The sequence below is a fragment of the Heptranchias perlo genome, chromosome 4 (assembly GCF_035084215.1).
Source record: "Heptranchias perlo isolate sHepPer1 chromosome 4, sHepPer1.hap1, whole genome shotgun sequence".
NCBI classification, from domain to species: domain Eukaryota; kingdom Metazoa; phylum Chordata; class Chondrichthyes; order Hexanchiformes; family Hexanchidae; genus Heptranchias; species Heptranchias perlo.
Genome location: NC_090328.1, coordinates 131,895,877 through 131,914,307, shown reverse-complemented (window position 1 = coordinate 131,914,307; position 18,431 = coordinate 131,895,877). Strand labels below are relative to the sequence as shown.

The window sequence follows — 18,431 nt, the reverse complement described above, 5'->3', positions numbered from 1 at the left end:
ACCGACCCAATACCAATCCATCACCGACCCAATACCAATCTAATACCGACCCAATACTAATCCATCACCGACCCAATACCAATCTAATACCAACCCAATACCAATCTAATACCGACCCAATACTAATCCATCACCGACCCAATACCAATCCATCACCGACCCAATACCAATCTAATACCGACCCAATACCAATCCATCACTGACCCAATACCGACCCAATACTAATCCATCACCGACCCAATACCAATCCATCACCGACCCAATACCAATCCAATACCGACCCAATACCAATCCATCACTGACCCAATACCGACCCAATACTAATCCATCACCGACCCAATACCAATCCATCACCGACCCAATACCAATCTAATACCGACCCAATACTAATCCATCACCGACCCAATACCAATCTAATACCAACCCAATACCAATCTAATACCGACCCAATACTAATCCATCACCGACCCAATACCAATCTAATACCGACCCAATACCAATCCAATACCGCCAGATTTTCACCCCCGCCCAAGTTGAAAGTTACCCCCCCCCTGTGAATCCAAACTTTTGGAAGTCACGATAGGGGGCCCCACAGGTGGCATGTGGCTAAAGGGAAAGTTATTGGGATAAAGGAGCACGTTGTAAATTGAATAATCAACTGGCTAAATAATAGGAAACAAAAGTCAGTGATCGATGTTGGTTATTCTAATTGCACAGTTGTGATTAGTGGAATCTTGAAGAATCAGCCCTGGGATATCCACTGTTCGCAATATTCACAAATGATCGAGATGAAGTTGTTAATTCTCCTATGCTGTGGATGAGTTTACATCTTGACAAAGCATTATCTGGGTTTGACATTGAAAAATACATTCCAATTTGCTATCATCATATTTATGATGCAACCATCTTTCAAGTCTGGGCCAAAAAAAGGCCTTTTATATGAGTAAAATCCTGTTTTTCCTAAATTTGTAGTCAACTCCAAAATAGAGGAAGGGATCCAGAAGAACAAAAAAAAACAGCTAAGTAAAAGATTTTAAACTTAATATTTAGGGAAAGTGGTTAGAAAAGATAAGATAGATAAAGATGAACAGTTAAATTAAAGTTAAATAAATATAGGTAAGATAGATAACTGGACTTGAAGCGATTTTGCCAATATTTGGGAAAGGAACCTTGCAAGTTGACTGGCCAGCCCAGTGGAAAAGTGTCATTGTATATTTCTCCTTGGAACAAATGCTTCTGTTTTTTTTTTAAAATACAAAAATTGCAACCAATTTATAAGAGGGAAAATCTAATGGTGTGTTTTGCACATGCACAGATTAATAAATCTATCACGAGCTAGAAAAGGGTATATCTGTACTGGAACACACACCTATATAATGAAGGGTTTTATTCATCATTGTATCATTCCACGCAATTCAGAAACAATATTGTTTGTCAATGTTTCTGTTCATTTGCAAATATATCGTTTAATGATCTAAATGTCTTTAAAATCCATCATTGTGTAACTTGCACAAGGATCTTCCAACTTCTTCTCCTCATCCTCATGAAACAAAATAAGGTTCATTAAATATTTTTTCATGTAGTATTTTCTTCCCCATTTTTCCCTGTAATCTTCTCCCTTCCTAAAGACAATGGCGGTTACTGGGTTAAGGTTTCACCGGAGCTGACAGTTGTCCAGCACTTCAACTAAGTGGCCATACTTCATTTGTGAGCCCAGGCAATGGCTATTCTACCATGAGTGGCTATCAGAGCTGAGCCCAATCCTGTCTACAGCCAATAGCGACACAGAGAATTTTCCAACTTTACTCTCCCGATAGAAAGTCTCATCCACTGAGTGAGCACTTACCAGAAATTAAAAAGTCATGTGCAGTGTCCGCCAGACTTTCTGATATGTGCTGTTGGAGGGTGAGGCTCCCCAAAAGTGCAAAGTTGGAAAATTACCCCTTACACGTACACTGTCCAGCTTTGCAATCAAGTGCAGGAACCTCTCCCTATCCTCATGAGACTGACATCAATTCTAGTCCTCACTGTAGCTCAGCTGAGACTAGCTAACTTGCCAATCATCAAACCTGGGACATTCTTGATCTATATTGTGCAATATCACCCTGCACTGTGCATTCATCCTCTGAGCCATGATGGGTTCCTCATAGGCTACACACTTAAACAAATGGAAGAATGCATTCCTTGGGTGAAAAAACAACATGATTTATATAAAATGCATTGTAGTGGTGATGCAGTGCCCCGAAACAGTGTAGCACCAATGGACTGTGCGATGGAGTGCTAGGATCATGATTATCCACACAATAGGTGCTGAACTCAGTTATGCCTTCCTGGCAGGAACTGAGCAGGAGCTAGATACTTCTCAATGTGGACAGAGGAAAAACTGAAGGTTGGGTCACTGTAGCTTGCTCTCATGCACCTTGCTCGTTACAATGTGTACTGATAGAGCCTAGCACCGGGTCATTCATGTACCGTCTTTGCTGGGGATGATGCGTGACAAGGTATAATGCAATGCCGTAAAATATTTAATCAATTTACAGTTTAATTGGATGCACTTATAAAAACAGTATTCGCTCCAGCCTTAGAGTGCACTTGCTGAGTTTTCTCCTGTGCTGTAGAATTTCTTGTCTGACCCATCACATCCCACCATAGAGAGAACACCTTAAATTGGAAGTAAGGACCTCTTAGTCTTAGAAATGATGCTCAGCTGGATTGTTCAGTGTTAGAGGTAACCTAGTGTTAAAAATTTGTTTTTTTCTTTGTCAATATTCTCCCTTCTCCTCTTCTGATGACATGAATTTCTTGCTGGGATAAGGTTACCCTCATCTACCCATCTCAAGTTGCAATTATTCATGTGTGAGCTTTGTCAGTGATTTGTGGTCGGTTATTTCACCTCAGGAATTGTGGGTTGGATGATCACAGCTGAACTTGATCACGTCCACACACACACATACACACGCACGCACTTCCAGCATGAGACACTACATAGGGATCAGGAGTGGGAACCCTGCCTGATTTCTCCTCCTTAAGCTAAGGCCCCAGAAGCCACCTGTAGAACCACTGCCACTGTCCTGGCAGGCACTGACCAACTTATCACAGACCAGCGATCATACCTGCATTCTTCCTGGCCTGTATGTCTCTGTTATTCAGCGGCTAAACTCACTGAATCATCGAGGAGCCTGCTTTATGTATGTGTGTAATTACTTCATGGGAGTCATGGATAAGGGCCTCTTATCAATCTCTGTGGAGCAACAGTGTGATCCGAAATTAAGGTAGACTACAGAATCTATTAATCTGTAAACCAGGCTTGAACAAAGGAAAATGGTGTGGAAGGGAAAGTGGTGATAAAGAAGACAACTGGTACATTCAATTTAACCTTTGGTAATTGAATCTTAGGTTTTTTGGATGTGACAACCATGCATGATGATCGATTGCTAAGTTTTCAATTAGGACTATCTTTAATTTTGCGCAAACCACATTGCATATGCAAATATAGATATCAACAATAACAACACATTTAAATCACTACGGCAAGGACGTTTTTTTAAAAATTCAAGCATCGTGTTGAGTAATGCAGACAATACGGGTGCTAAATTGGTCCGTGTAGCGCTCGTTGTTTCGGCGCTACACGGCCTCTCCAAAATCCAAGGTGGCGTCTTGGCTGCGCTCGCAGGTTTCCAGCGTGACGTGCACCGGACGCCATCTTGATACAGGAGTTAGTGCATGCGCAAATACCGAATGCTGGAATCATGTAAAGTAGGGAGAAAATGGATACAATCAGTGTGCAACGCTGATTTAAAGTGATAGACACCATTTTGGAACTTAACGTTCAACTCAACGCGCAGTCTTAACCACGACCATCTGAACGTGTCTTAGAGTGCCTGGAGGACCTCCCACCAGCGCTATTTAAAGGGACCATGCAGAATTTACAGGTTAGTGGCTGGATTACTGCTTCTGGCTGCCGAGACATTTGTAACTGTTTTTGGAAGTCTCCTATACTTGAATACTAGGATGCGGGGACATAGCCTAACATTTAGAGCCAGGACGTGCAGGAGTGAAGTTAGGAAATGCTTCTACACGCAAAGGGTGGGAGAGGTTTGGAACGCTCTTTTGCAAACGGCAGTTGATGCTAGCTCAGATGTGAATTTTAAATCTGAGATTGATAGATTTCTGTGAACCAAGGGTATTAAGGGATATGGGGCTAAGGTGGGTATATGGCGTTAAGTCACAGGTCCACCATGATCTCATTGAATGGCGGAACAGGCTCGAGGGGCTAAATGCCACTGCCACTTGCTGCCTCTTGTTATGCGCCACCTTCTCCTGCAAGCAAGCAGGACGTGTATCTGGGTGATGTGCCTGACATGGTTGAATAGCTGCCAGTGTGTGTGTGGCCTGTGACTTGTAGGTGGGCAGCTTGCAACAGTGGTAAAGTGGAAGGATGAGAGGCAGCATCTGATTGGAAGAGTTGTTGGTATGTGGGTGATGGGGGGTGTAGTGCATGGTGCAGTTGGTAGGAGACATCACATCACTTGACAGTTGACCTCACTCATCTTGACCACTCATGTCAAAGCATTGAACTTCTTCCTGCACTGCATCCATGTTCATGATGCTGTGCACCTGGCATTGACTTTGTCTTCCACTGCCTTTTGGGTATATATCTGGAGGGCCTCTTGCACCCACCCCCCACCTCCCGCGGATATAGGATGTCCCTCCTTGTGTCCACCTCTTGCACCAAGGCCTCTTGTGCATCAGCAGATAACTTTGGTGCACGCACTCTCTCAGGCCTGGAGCAAACTCAGATTGGTGAGGTCTGGCATACAGATTGGAGGATGTGGGATTTAGTAGTGTGCAAACTTGAGTTATGTTAAAACATTAAATAATCAGTTTGTAAACATAGGGACGGGAGCTACATCTGTGTTTTGACTCCGTGCAGACAGCAGACTGTTATTTTCAGCAAATAACAGGTAACAGCTACCTTTAAGAGATTTTTAAGAGATGTCCTGCCTTTAAGAGATTGGGGCTCCCCCTGCTAGTGGAAAGTGCAAATTGCATTGAATCCTTGTGTCAACGCTGATTCGGAACGCTGCTTGAAGGTCTCGTCCTGCCTGAGCAGGGGCCATTGGGCGCAGGGTAATAGTGAATTGCACTACCCCCGCCCAATAATAGGCCCTATCCATTTTTTTTTCCCTCCTACGTGTTTTCTTTTTTGTATTGGGAGGGGAGCATCACTGTGGTACTTGTCTTGTACTGACTTTCTGTACACAAAACCTAATAGTCATAATGACAAATAATACGTCAGTAAGGTATCCTACAAGATATTTGTTGCATGGATAATAATAGAGCCAATTGTTTAAGGAGACATTTGCCCAAAGGATTATAGGTGCATTTCAGATGCCTACTGGCATCTTCAGCGTGGCGCAAAATTGCTAAGGTTAGGGATACCATTAAATGTTTCTGTGCGTCCAGTGGTATTTCATGAGGGGTTCTGAGGGAGTTACTGTGTAACGGTAGGTTAGTATTTACCTTCATACCAAGCCACAGGTTTTGGCAGAGGCCTTGTCCCAAGCAACGAGGCTCTGACGTTGAGCTTAACATTTGAGAATATTCTTAACCCACTCACATTTCAAATCATGCTGTTTGTGTAAATTATTTATTTTTGATATTGCTCACCTACTGACTACAGCTGCACAGTGATTTTGATGGTTAAGAAATTAGGTTCTGTGCATTCAGTTGACAAGTGGAAGTGCATTTTTTTTTTGCTTTAAACAGAGGTTGTTGAATGAAAACTCAACTCAGTAAAGGGACAAAGCAGTGAAATGAGGGACCTTATGTCTTCTGTCACAGAAAATGATACCTCATCAAGTGGCGAAAGGAGCCTTGTGGATCATTAGTGCCACAGGCAACTCACTGTGGGCTTCATTAGAACTGAATTGTGACTTTGACTCCATTCCTATAGCATTGCAGTAGGAGATTTATTTTAATAGACACCATTGTAAAATAACGTGGCTTAGAGCTGTATAGGGTTTACCAAAGTGTCTTCTTGTCCCTGTATTTCTTTATAATTCCCTTTACTGGAGAGGAAATTATGTTACTCTATATTTATGGTCTGGCTTAATTATTTTCCCTTGGATCTTCAGACATCAGAACAGAATAAATGTAATTTGTTTAGTGCAATAGCATAATACCATTGATGCATTTCAGAGTGTCAATGGTGTAAATAAATGATGGAGCCTATGGAGGAATTTGTGGTCAATGAGTGTGAAAGTAGGAATTAATATATTTTAGCCCCATAATGATGAAGGGATTGAATAACTGGTGCACATTGTGGTTGAAAGTGCATCGCAGTGTTTATTTTTTTTGTAACTGTTGGCTGGGATTGTACAGCAGCAAATAATTGCACTTTGTGTGTTTTTATGATAGCAAAGTTGGATTTGTGCCTATAAAATAGATTACTCCTTTCAGCAGAGAGGTCATCCTATAATGCCAGTGACCCTGAAAAATTAATAAAGAGAGTTGCCATGTTTGTGATTTACTCAGATGTAGCTGTGTACATAATAATGAAGGCTTAAGGACCTGCCATGAATAGGAACACACATCCTGTGGCTTTTTGGCCACAAGTAAATGATTTAAAAAGCTGGCATTGACCTTCTGTTGACCTTTAGCTGCGGCCTATTCGATTCAGTGTAATTATTTGCAGCGTTACAAGAGGGTTGTTTAAGGTTGCTGCTGTCGCAGATAAATTAATGAGTGATGTAAGAGAAAACACAGTAAACCGCTTCAGTTTTACAGCGATATAGACCACCAGGAGGGTTAAATTCAATAACCCCCAAAACCGGGCATGGGGGTCGCGGTGCGCGATTAACCCGTGCCCGGTTGTTGAGATGCAAGCAGCACGCAACATTCGTGCTGCCTGGTCGTTTACCTGATGTCTGCGAACTGTCGGACCTAGCTGCACTGTTGAGTGGCTGCTCACCAGCTGGGGGGCCCAGATATCCTGTGAGTGACTAGTGTCACGTAAAAGCAGCCTGCACCTCTTATTTGCAAAATATAAGATACTGGTCCGCACAGAGTCTGAACGGAGATCAGACATCGCACGTGTAAAACACAGATGCAGGTCCCGTCCCTATGTTTACAAACTTGTTGAGTTATGTTAAAACATTGAATAAAGGTTGCACACTACTGAATCCCACATCCTCCAATCTGCACGCCAGTCCTCACCAACCTGCCAATCTGAGTTTGTACCAGGCCTGCGAGAGAGTGTGCACCAAGGTTCTCTGATGATGCACTAGAGGCCTCGGTGCAAGAGGTGGACAGAAGGAGGGGCATCCTATATCCGCAGGGGGGCAAGAAGCCCTCCAGACATATGCTCAAGAGGCAGTGGGAGGCAGGAGGGGACGAAGTCAATGCCAGGCACATAGCACCACGAACATGGATGCAATACAGGAAGAAGTTCATTGCTTTGACACGAATGGTCAAGGTGAGTGAGTTCAACTGTCAACTGGCATCTCCTACCAACTGCACCATGCACTACACCCCCCATCACCCACATACCAGCAAACTCTTTCCACCAGTACCCAACTCTGCCAATCAGATGCTTCCTCTCACCCTCACACATTACCACTGTTGTAAGCCGCACACCCACATCTCCCAGGTCACACACACTGACAGCTATTCACCCATGACAGGCACATCACCCAAACATCCTGCAGGACCCTCACCGACACACGTCCCACTTTCTTGCAGGAGAAGGTGACACATAACAGGAGGCAGCAAGTGGCAGTGGCTCCATGGAACATGAACCTGTTGTCCTCTCTCAGGATGAGAGCATTCCAATCCCACCCCTGCCACTCTGCCAGTGCCCTTGCTGTTGCCTGTCAGCTAGCCAGCCCACTCCCTGTAGAGTATTGAAACTTTATTATAGGAACATAGGAACAGGAGTAGGCCATTTAGCCCCTCGAGCCTGTTACGCCATTCATTGAGATCGTGCTTGATCGGTGACCTAACTCCACATACAAGCTTTAGCCTCATGTCCCTTAGTACCTTTAGTTAACAAAAATCTATCAATCTCGGTTTAAAATTAACAATTGAGCTAGCATCGACTGCCGTTTGCATTCCAAACTTCTCCCTTTGTGTGTAGAATCGTTTCCTAGCTTCACTGCTGCAAGTCCTGGCCCTAATTTTTAGGCTATGTCCCCTAGTCCTAGTATTCAAGTATAGGAGACCTCCAAAAACAGGTACAAATGCATCAGCAGCCGGAAGCAATAATCCAGCAACTAACCTGTAAATCCTGCATGGTCCCTTTAAATAGCGCTGGTGGGGGGGTCCTCCATGCTGTTTACGACCTGTTCAGCTGTGCGAGGTTAAAACAGTACGTTGGCTGGAGCGTTGAGTTCCAAAATCGCATCTGTCCCTTTAAATCAGCGTTGCACACTGATCTACCGCATATTCTCCCTACTTTACACGCTGCCGGCATTCGTTACCTGCGCATGCGCAAACGCCTTTGCCAAGATGGCGTCCAGCACACGTCACGCTAGAAGTATGCACGCGCATTCCTGATGCCATGTTGGGTCGTTAGGAGGCCGTGTAGCGCCTCCAGAACGGGCGCTACGCGGCCCAATTTATAGCCCCAGAAGTATAAGTGGTTTTCATTACGTTCCAATTGCTTGTTGCATTGAGTGGGATCTGAGGCTATGCTTGTGTTTCCTTAACCAAAATTTTTAATAATAAATTAAATATGAGTAAGTTTAATGATGTATGAGTTTATTTTCCTCTGTGTATGAAAGATAACTTTATTAAATAGTCCAAGGTTCATAATTACCGATCAGTGAAAGGTTTCTACTTTAATTTTACATACAGGGAAAATATGCTCCGTCTTAGAATCATAGAATGATACAGCACAGAAAGAGGCCATTCGGCCCATAGTGCCTGTGCCGGCTCTGCGAAAAAGCTTTGCAATTAGTCCCACTCCCCTGCTCTTTCCCCATAGTCCTGTAATTTTTTTCCCTCTAAGTATTTATCCAATTTCCTTTTGAAAGTTACTATTGAATCTGCTTCCACCACCGTTTCAGGCAGTGCATTCCAGATGACAACAACTCGCTGCGTGTAAAAAAAAAAGTGTTTCCTCATGTCGCCTCTGGATCTTTTGCCTATTCCCTGGTTACCGACCCTTCTGCCACTGGAAACAGTTTCTCCTTATTTACTCTATCAAAACCGTTCAGGATTTTGAACACCTCTATCAAATCTCCTCTTAACCTTCTCTGCTCGAAAGGGAACAACCCCAGCTTCTCCAGTTCTCCAGATCCTCGTCCCTGGTACCATTCTAGTAAATCTCTTCAACACCCTCTCTAAGGCCTTGACATCCTTCCTAAAGTGTGGTGTCCAGAAATCCAGCTGGGGCCTAATCAGTATTTTATAAAGGTTTAGCATAACTTCCTTGCTTTTGTGCTCTATGCCTCTATTTATAAAACCAAAGATCCCATTTGCTTTTTTAACAGCCTTCTCAACGTGTCCTGCCACCTTCAAAGATTTGTGAACATACACCCCCAGGTCTCTTTGTTCCTGCATCCCCTTTAAAATTGTACCATTTAGTTTATATTGTCTCTCCTCATTCTTCCCACCAAATGTATCACTTCACACTTCTCTGCGTTAAATTTCATCTGCCGTGTGTCTGCCCATTTCACCAGTCTGTCTATGTCCCCTTGAAGTCTGTTACTATCCTCCTAATTGTTTACTACATTTCTGAGTTTCATGTCATCTGCCAACTTTGAAATTATGTTCTGTATGTCCAAGTCCAGGTCATTAATATGTATCAAAAAGAGCATTGGTCCTAATACTGACCCCTGGGGAACACCATTGTATACTTCCCACCAGTCTGAAAAACAACCCTTCACCACTACTCTCTGCTTTCTGTCCCTTAGCCAATTTCGTATCCATGCTGCCACTGTTCCCTTAATGCCATGGGCTTTAATTTTGCCTACAAGTCTATTATGTGGTACTTTGTCAAATGCTTTTTGAAAGTCCATATACACAACATCAATGTCTTGTAAACTATGGAATAGATATATACATCATCCCTTTCCAATTACAGGCTGTAATTCAGTAGTCAACGGTGTTTTACCCTTTTTACTGACACAGCCATGTACAGCAAGAACTGTTGGAGAGATAATCTGATAATCAAAAAAGTCCCAAAAATATAGTCATATAACATTATTCATCGCTACAAAAAACTGAGATAAATTCTAGCTGTTGTCCGTTTAAAGGCAAAGTTCACTACATTTTGCACTTAACCTAGATTAAGAGCCTAGATCCTAGACTATTAGATTTCATTCTCACATTTCACATCCCCGTATGGTAAACAAGTTAAATTCATTATATAAACAGGCAGAAGCAACACTCACATATAAATCCAGGATAATCAGAACCTGGAGCTGTTCTGAGAGTCCAGAACTGTGAAAGGATTTGTGCTAGTCTTTGTTCCTCTGTTCTTTTTTTTTTGAAACCGCAGAAATATAAATACTGTACAAAAATGTGTAATGAAACTTTGTGTGCTGGCGGGGGGGGGTTGCGGAGGGGGGAGTAGGTACAGGATAAAAATGCTCCAATGTACTCTGAGTAATCGTGAGCAGGATCATCTGAACATAATCAAGAATAGAACGTAGTTAACGACTGTTATGTATCAGAAATAGTATTGTGCATGCAATAATGGATTTCTCTTTCTTCTCTTCTCCCCCTCCACCTCTGCTTTCTAGTCAATTGATCCTGGCCAGCAGTTTACATGGGAACATTCAAACATGGAAGTCAACAAACCAAAGAATAGGTATGCAAACGTAATTGCATACGACCATTCGCGGGTTCTCCTATCAGCAATTGATGGTAAGTGAAGTCTTTGGAATGACACCCTTGTGAAACTCTGAACTCAGCAGCTCCTGGCTATCAATCAAAATTTGCGATTTGTAAACGTCTAAGCCAGGCTTCAAAATGTTCACTTCATCTTTCAGGACTAACCCTGGTGATCTCAGTGCGGGTAATTTTTTACTTTGGGCAGTAACCTGGCGACTGGATCATCTGCCCATTACGGAACTCACTCTAATTCCATTTCAAATGGAAATCGAGCGGGTTCTGTAACAGGCGGACGATTCAGAAACTGTGGCGCGGGGAGCAGAGCCCAAATTCTTCCTCGTAGGGAAGAAGAGTTGGAGGGAAGGTGACCAGCAACTGCACTCAGGCGGTATTTTGTGGCCAATCATACTTGCCCACTCAGCTGCAGTTAAGGTAGGGCGATCATAGACAGGGGAGGGGAAACCTCTTGGGAAAAAAGAGTCATGCCTGCTCTTGAGAAAAATGAAGTGATTAGTTCATGCCTCTACAGTTAATATGTATAAAATGTACATGTAATTATGTTAGGGAATGTGTAAACAATTAGGCGGATCGATGTCTGAGGAGATTAAAGATGGGTTAACATTTTAGGTACAAACCTTACATCAGAGCCTTATTTACAGTTTGCATTTATCAGAGTGTGCATATATAATTTGTGTTTTTGATTGGTTATTGTACTTTACAAAATTGTGAAATGCACTATTGAATTCAATAACATTGTATTCTATTCAAAGCTACCAGAATTAATTAAAGATACATTTAACATTTAGGGCACTAGTTGCAAATAACTGATTAATTGTGTATTCCCGAGTCATTGTTATTCTGAAAACATTTACAATAAACAAGGCATTTCATAATTGGTACTGAAGTCAACTGTATTAGTAATTATATTTGAATTGATTAGTCCCTAACATCTCCACTGTGTGCTAAACGGGATGTCAGCCGCTCTGACAGCACGGAACAATGTACCTTTGTACTGGACAAACAGAATGACAATCCTCGTCAGTTAAGCATGTTCTCTGAAACTCAAAAAGGTAAATAAATTTGCATGTTCCAGGTAATTTGCAACTGAGTTGGATTTGAATTGCCACGAACTTTAGTGCAGTAACAAAGAATAGACTCCGCCCCCCCCCAACCGAATACAAAATTTGAATGAATGTCATGCTGGGTACCTGCCATTTGGTGAGCAGAGAAGGCTGAGAGGAGATTTAATAAAGATTTTTAAAATTTTATGAAGGGGCTTTGATAGAGCGAACAGAGAAAGACTATTTCCTCTGGTTGGACAGTCAGTGATGAGGGGTCATCAATTTAAAATTATTACTAAAACAATGAGGAGAGAGGTTAAGATAAATTTCTTTATGCAGAGTGTTGTTAGAGAATGGGACGCTTGTCACAGGAAGTAGTTGAGACAGAGACCATTGCATCTTTTCTGGGAAAAATGGAGACGTGGAAGGATATGCAAGGCTATGGGGAGAGAGTGGGACAGTGGGATTAGTTTTGAATTGCTCTGGTAAAGAGCTGGCACAGACATGATGGGCTGAATGACTTCCTTCTATACTGCAAACGTCTATGATTCGACTTAGCTTTGTTTTAATAGCAGATTACTTGATAGGACCCCATTAAGAGCTGTAACTGCAATGGAGAAGAGAAGCATATCTTTTACTACCAATATCATGAAGTATATATTTGAAATATATTTAAAATATTTAAATTCCATTGCAACTAGTGTCAAAAATAGAACGAAATACTGTGTAGCCAGATAAATTGGGGGCAATTTTAACGCTATCCGCACAGCGGGAACCAGGAGGATGGGCAATTAAAATAGCCAAGGTCACTTACCCGCACTGGAAATGCCAGGTGCTGACGGTTCCTGATTTTAACCTGCTCAACTGAGCAGCAGCAAGGACACCCATCCAAAGCCAACCGGGTCTTTTTTTCAACATATGTTTGTCGAGTCCTGATGACGTCATCAGGGCCTAAATGCAGTTTTTTACCAGGCAGCCTGAGTGGGAATTTACAGTGAGTTTTCTGCCAAGTGGAAAAACTCACACCATTATTCACCCGTTAAAAACTGGCCGAGAGTTAAAATAGGGCCTAATGCATATGAATAATTTTATCACCACATATCATAGCTCGTACTCATTCTATGGCAATAATCTTACAACTTGCACAATAAACATCTGATACATCGCCTTGTTCCATCAGCAGATAACTTCTTGTGTGCAGAGAATGTTATATCTTAAACTGAGATTTTTGTGTGTATATATATATATATATATATATATTTGTGTGTGTATATATATTATACAAATACTGCGGTTAGGATGTAAGTTGATAAACTATGTGTCAAAAGTTTGAGAAATTATCAAATGTATTATAATTCCTAAAATTCCCAGTAGTGTTCCACTGTGGTATATGCGGTGCATTGTGAGCCGACTGAGAGTAACACAAAGGAGAAATCGGGCCCACTGCACACTTTTCTAACCCAGGGGCAATAGTCAAACCCACTAGCCCCAAAACAACAACTGATATTTACAACTAATATTTGTTTTATTATAAAATTAATTTTAAAATGTGCTGGAGAACAAGGATTGACTGGGGCAGAGACCAGAAATTGCACAATTTCTGTCCATTCTGGTTTTTCAGCAGTGACCAGTGACACGGTAGAGATCCAAATTTGAAGTGTGGAACTCGCACTGAATGCAATGCAACACCGTGTCAGTTATCGAAAACTGATGTAGTTAAGAGGTGTTAAAGTATCAGCAATGGCTAGTAGATTTTAGTTAATTTATAAATCAAATGTTTGGATTTTTAAAAAAAATTATCCATTTTGCACAATACAAAGAGCAGACAAATGAGCATAACCTTAGCCCAGTCCATTATCAGGGAAGTACATCTCCTCTCTGTGACCTCACCATCATGAGTCAGTGCCAGTGAAATGATAGTGTGATTCCCTGAGAATTGTTTCTGCAGGACTAACATTCTATATTCATCATACAACATTTTTTAAAGTATACAGTACCGATAGGTGGCTTTATATTGGCCAGCTGCTCATTGTGCTACTTTTGCAGGGCATCTAGTTTTGTTTTGAAAACCGAACTTACAGTTTTAATGAGCTTTATTTTTCTCAGGATACTCAATGCTTTTGTTTTTGAACTGAATGAATTGGCATCTGTATCACCGTAATATCACTTAGAGTGTTTAAGATCGGGGAAAATCTATTCAGTAACATGAATTTAAGCTGCTGCTCCAAGTCTGCAGAGACTAGCGAATATTTTTTGTGTTTCGCTGTGCTAGATGAGGCACTTCATGAGCCTGCTGATAGTAACAAAAAGGAAAAACAGGGCCCACCAGCAATTAGATCCTCTTTCAAGCTTTCAGGTTCAACTGATTTCTAATCTTCATACAGTAAATGTGCAGTCAGGGCTAGAAATCTACAGGAAAATCTTCCATTTAATTTGCAACACAATAGTAACAGGCTGGGATTGGTGAGAAAAAAGCAGTAGCCAGGAGCTGCTAGTATAAATTGTTTTTTAAGGTTTTGGACTTAATTCACTTGCTGGAATACATACGTGTTTATACTGCACATTGTGTGTCAGTGCAGAGAGGTTTTAGCGTAATGCTGGGGTGAAGCCACTTCAATTTGCTGGTTTTCCATTGGTGTGAGACAACGTGGAGGAGGTAGTCTCGCAGAACTTCAGCCTTGCACTGATTGTGGTATAAAAGCCACTGATACAAAAGTGAATGTTGAAACTTCACGCAGTTTGCTAGACCGCCTTCAACATTCAACAGTGGGAGGTGTTCAAAAAAGAATTTAGCTTAATACAGGACCAGTGTATACCCCGAAGGGGCAAGAGCTTTACTTACCAAATAAAACAGCCATGGTCAACAAAAGAGGTAAGAGATTACATAAAACTGAAGGAAAGATCATACAAAAGTGCAAAGATTAGTGTAGATCCAGGGGACTGGGAGAGATATAAAGAACAGCAAATGAAGACAAAAAAGATACTAAGAGCTGCAAAAACAAACATGAAAAGAAACTTGCAAGGTATATCAAAGTTAACACAAAAAGTTTTTATAATTAGAAGAAAAAGGGTAGTCAAGGGTAATGTGGGCCCTTTAAAAACAGGTGTGGGTATTATTGTATATGAAAATAAGGAATTGGCAGATTGTTGAATAATTACTTTGTGTCAGTCTTTACAGTAGACGAAGAGGATAATATACCTGACATTCCAGGGAAACTAATAATGAATCAGGGACTGGAACTCACTGAAGTTAACGTAAGCAAGAAAACAGTATTCGAAAAAATAATCACACTCAGGACTGACAAATCCCCAGGACCTGATGGTTTCTACCCCAGGGTTTTTAAAGGGAGTAGGTGAGGAAATTGCAGATGCTTTAGCCATAATCTTCCAAAGCGCTCTCGATTCAGGAATTGTCCCTTTAGATTGGAAAATTGCAAATGTAACTCCATTATTTAAGGTGAGAGAGAGAGAAACCAGGAAATTATAGACCTGTTAGTCTAACATCTGATGTGAGGAAGTTATTGGAATCTATAATTAAGGACAGTGTGACTGAGCACTTAGAGAAATTTGAGCTGATTACAAATCCATGTTGGCTCTCTCTAAAGGGTAGGTCATGTTTAACAAACCTAATTTAATTTTTTGAGGAAGTAACAAAAGTAGTAGACAGGGGAATGTTTATAGATCCAGTTTATATTGACTTCCAGAAGGCATTTGATAAGGTTCCACATAAGAGACTGTTAGATAAAATTAAAGATCATGGAATTGAAGTCAAATTATTGACCTGGTTAGGAGATTGGTTAGGCAGTAGAAGCAGAGAGTAGGGATAATGGGCATGTACTCAAATTTGGAAGTGACTATTGGTGTCCCACAAGGGGCCTCAACTATTCACTGTATTTATTAGTGACTTAGATAACACAATAGAGATCCATATATCCAAGTTCGCCAATGTCAAAAAGATTGGTGGCATAGTAAGTAGTGTAGACAGGAGCATAAAAATACAGCGACATTGATAATTTAAGTGAGTGGGCAAAACTATGGCAGATGGATTTCAATGCAGGTAAATGTGAGGTCATCCATTTTGGACCAAAAAAGGATGGATCGGAGTATTTTTTAAATGGTGAAAAGCTAGGAACTGTAAAGATGCAAAGAGATTTCGGGGTCCATTAAAACAGATCACTAAAATGTAGTGGTCAGGTACAAAAAATAATCAAAAAGGCTAATGGAATGTTAGCCTTTATAACTAGAGGGCTAGAATATAATGGGGAGGAAGTTTTGCTGCAGCTACACAAAGCCCCAGTTAGACCACATCTGGAGTACTGTGTACAGTTCTTGGCACCGCACCTTAGAAAGGATATATTGGCCTTGAAAGGAATTGTTACCAGGGCTGTAAGGGTTAGATTATGAGGAGAGATTACATAAACTAGGCTTTTAATCCCTGGAATATAGAAGGTTAAGGGATGGCTTGATTGAGGTATTTAGGATTTTGAAAGGAATTGATAGGGTCGGTCGAGAGAAACTTTTTCTGCTGGTGGGGGAGTCTAGGACAAGGGGACATAACCTTAAAATCAGAGCCAGGCCATTCAGGAGAGAAGTTAGGAAACACTTCTTCACACAAAGGGTGGTACAAGTTTGGAACTCTCTCCCACAAAAAGCTAGCTCAATGAATAATTTTCAATCTGAGATCCATAGATTTTTGCTAGCCAAGAGTACTAAGGGATATGGAGCCAAGGCGGGAGGATGGAGTTAGAACAAAAGTACATAAGAAATAGGAGCAGGAGTAGGCCTTACGGCCCCTCGAGCCTGCTCCGCCATTCAATAAGATCATGGCTGACCTTCTACCTCAACTCCATATTCCCGCCCTCTCCCCCTATCCCTTGATTCCCTTAGTGTCCAAAAATCTATCGATCTCAATCTTGAATATATTCAACGATTGAGCATCAACAGCCCTCTGGGGTAGAGAATTCTGAGTGAAGAAATTTTTCCTCATCTCGGTCCTAAATGGCCGACCTCTTATCTTGAGACTATGACCCCTAGTTCTAGACCCTCTAGCCAGGGGAAACAGCCTCTCAGCATCTACCCTCAAGCCTTCTAAGAATTTTATACATTTCAATGAGATCACCTCTCATTCTTCTAAACTCCAGAGAATATAGGCCCATTCTAGTCAATCTGTCCTCATAGGACAACCCTCTCATCCCAGGAATCAATCTCGTGAACCTTCATTGCACCGCCTCTCAGGCAAGTATATCGTTCCTTAGGTAAGGAGACCAAAACTGTACACAATACTCCAGGTGGGGTCTCAACAGAGCCCTACATATTTATGCAAGACCTCCTTACTCTTGTACTCCAACCCCCTTACAGTAAAGGCTAACATACCAATTGCCTTCCGAATTGCTTGCTGTGTACCTGCATGTTAACATTCTGTGATTTGTGTACAAGGACTCCCAAATCCCCCTAAATACCAACATTTCTTAGTCTCTCAACTTTTAAAAAATATTCTGCTTTTCTATTCTTCCTACCAAATTGGATAATTTCACATTTCCCCACGTAATACTCCATCTGCCATCTTCTCGCCCACTCACTTAACCTGTCTATATCCCTTTGCAGCCTCTTTGCGTCCTCCTCACAGCTTACTTTCCCACCTAGCATTTTATCGTCAACAAACTTGGATACATTACACTCGGTCTCCTCATCTAAGTTATTGATATATATTGTAAATAGCTGAGGCCCAAGCACCGATCCTTGTGGCATCCTGCGAGTTACAACCTGCCAACCCAAAAATGACCCGTTCATTCCTACTCTCTATTTTCTGGCCGTTAACCAATCCTCAATCCATGCTAATGTATTACCCCTAATCTTGTGTGACACGCTCATCGAATGCCTTTTGACAATCCAAATATACTACATCCACTGGTTCCCCTTTATCTACCCTGCTAGTTACACCCTCAAAAAACTCTAATAGATTTGTCAAACACAATTTCCCTTTCATAAAACTGTGTTGACTCTGCCTAAGCATATTATGATTTCTAAGTGCCCTGTTACTACGTCCTTAATAATAGATTCTAGCATTTTCCCTACTAGTGATGTCAGGCTAACTGGCCAGTAGTTCCCTGTTTTCTCTCTCCCTTCTTTCTTGAATCATAGGAATACATTTTCTACCTTCCAATCCACAGGGACCATTCTAGAATCTAGGGAATTTTGGAAGATCAAAACCAATACATCCACTATTTGTGCAGCCATATCTTTTAAAACCCTAGGGTGTAGGCCATCAGGCCCAGGGGATTTGTCATCTTTTAGCCCCATTAATTTCTCCAGTCCTTTTTCTTTACTAATCTTAATTACTTTATGTTCCTCATCTCATTAGACCCTTCGTTCCCCACTATTTCCGGTATTTTTTTTGTGTCTTCTACTGTGAAGATAGATACAAAATATTTGTTTAACGTCTCTGCCATTTCCTTATTTCCCATTATAATTTCTCCTGTCTCTGCCTCTAAGGGACCAACGTTTACTTTCGCTACTCTCTTCCTTTTTACA

The 18,431-nt window shown here is 41.5% G+C and overlaps 1 protein-coding gene across 8 annotated transcripts in view; it reads left to right on the top strand.

Annotated features, from left to right (window-relative positions):
* LOC137321288 (receptor-type tyrosine-protein phosphatase delta) overlaps positions 1-18,431 on the top strand; it is a 513,687-nt gene that overhangs the window by 437,979 nt on the left and 57,277 nt on the right. For all 8 annotated transcript variants that reach the window (XM_067983651.1, XM_067983650.1, XM_067983653.1 and 5 more), the window contains one exon: positions 10,749-10,872. In XM_067983651.1, the coding sequence (XP_067839752.1) occupies positions 10,749-10,872 (124 nt within the window). The remainder of the gene's footprint in view (positions 1-10,748; positions 10,873-18,431) is intronic.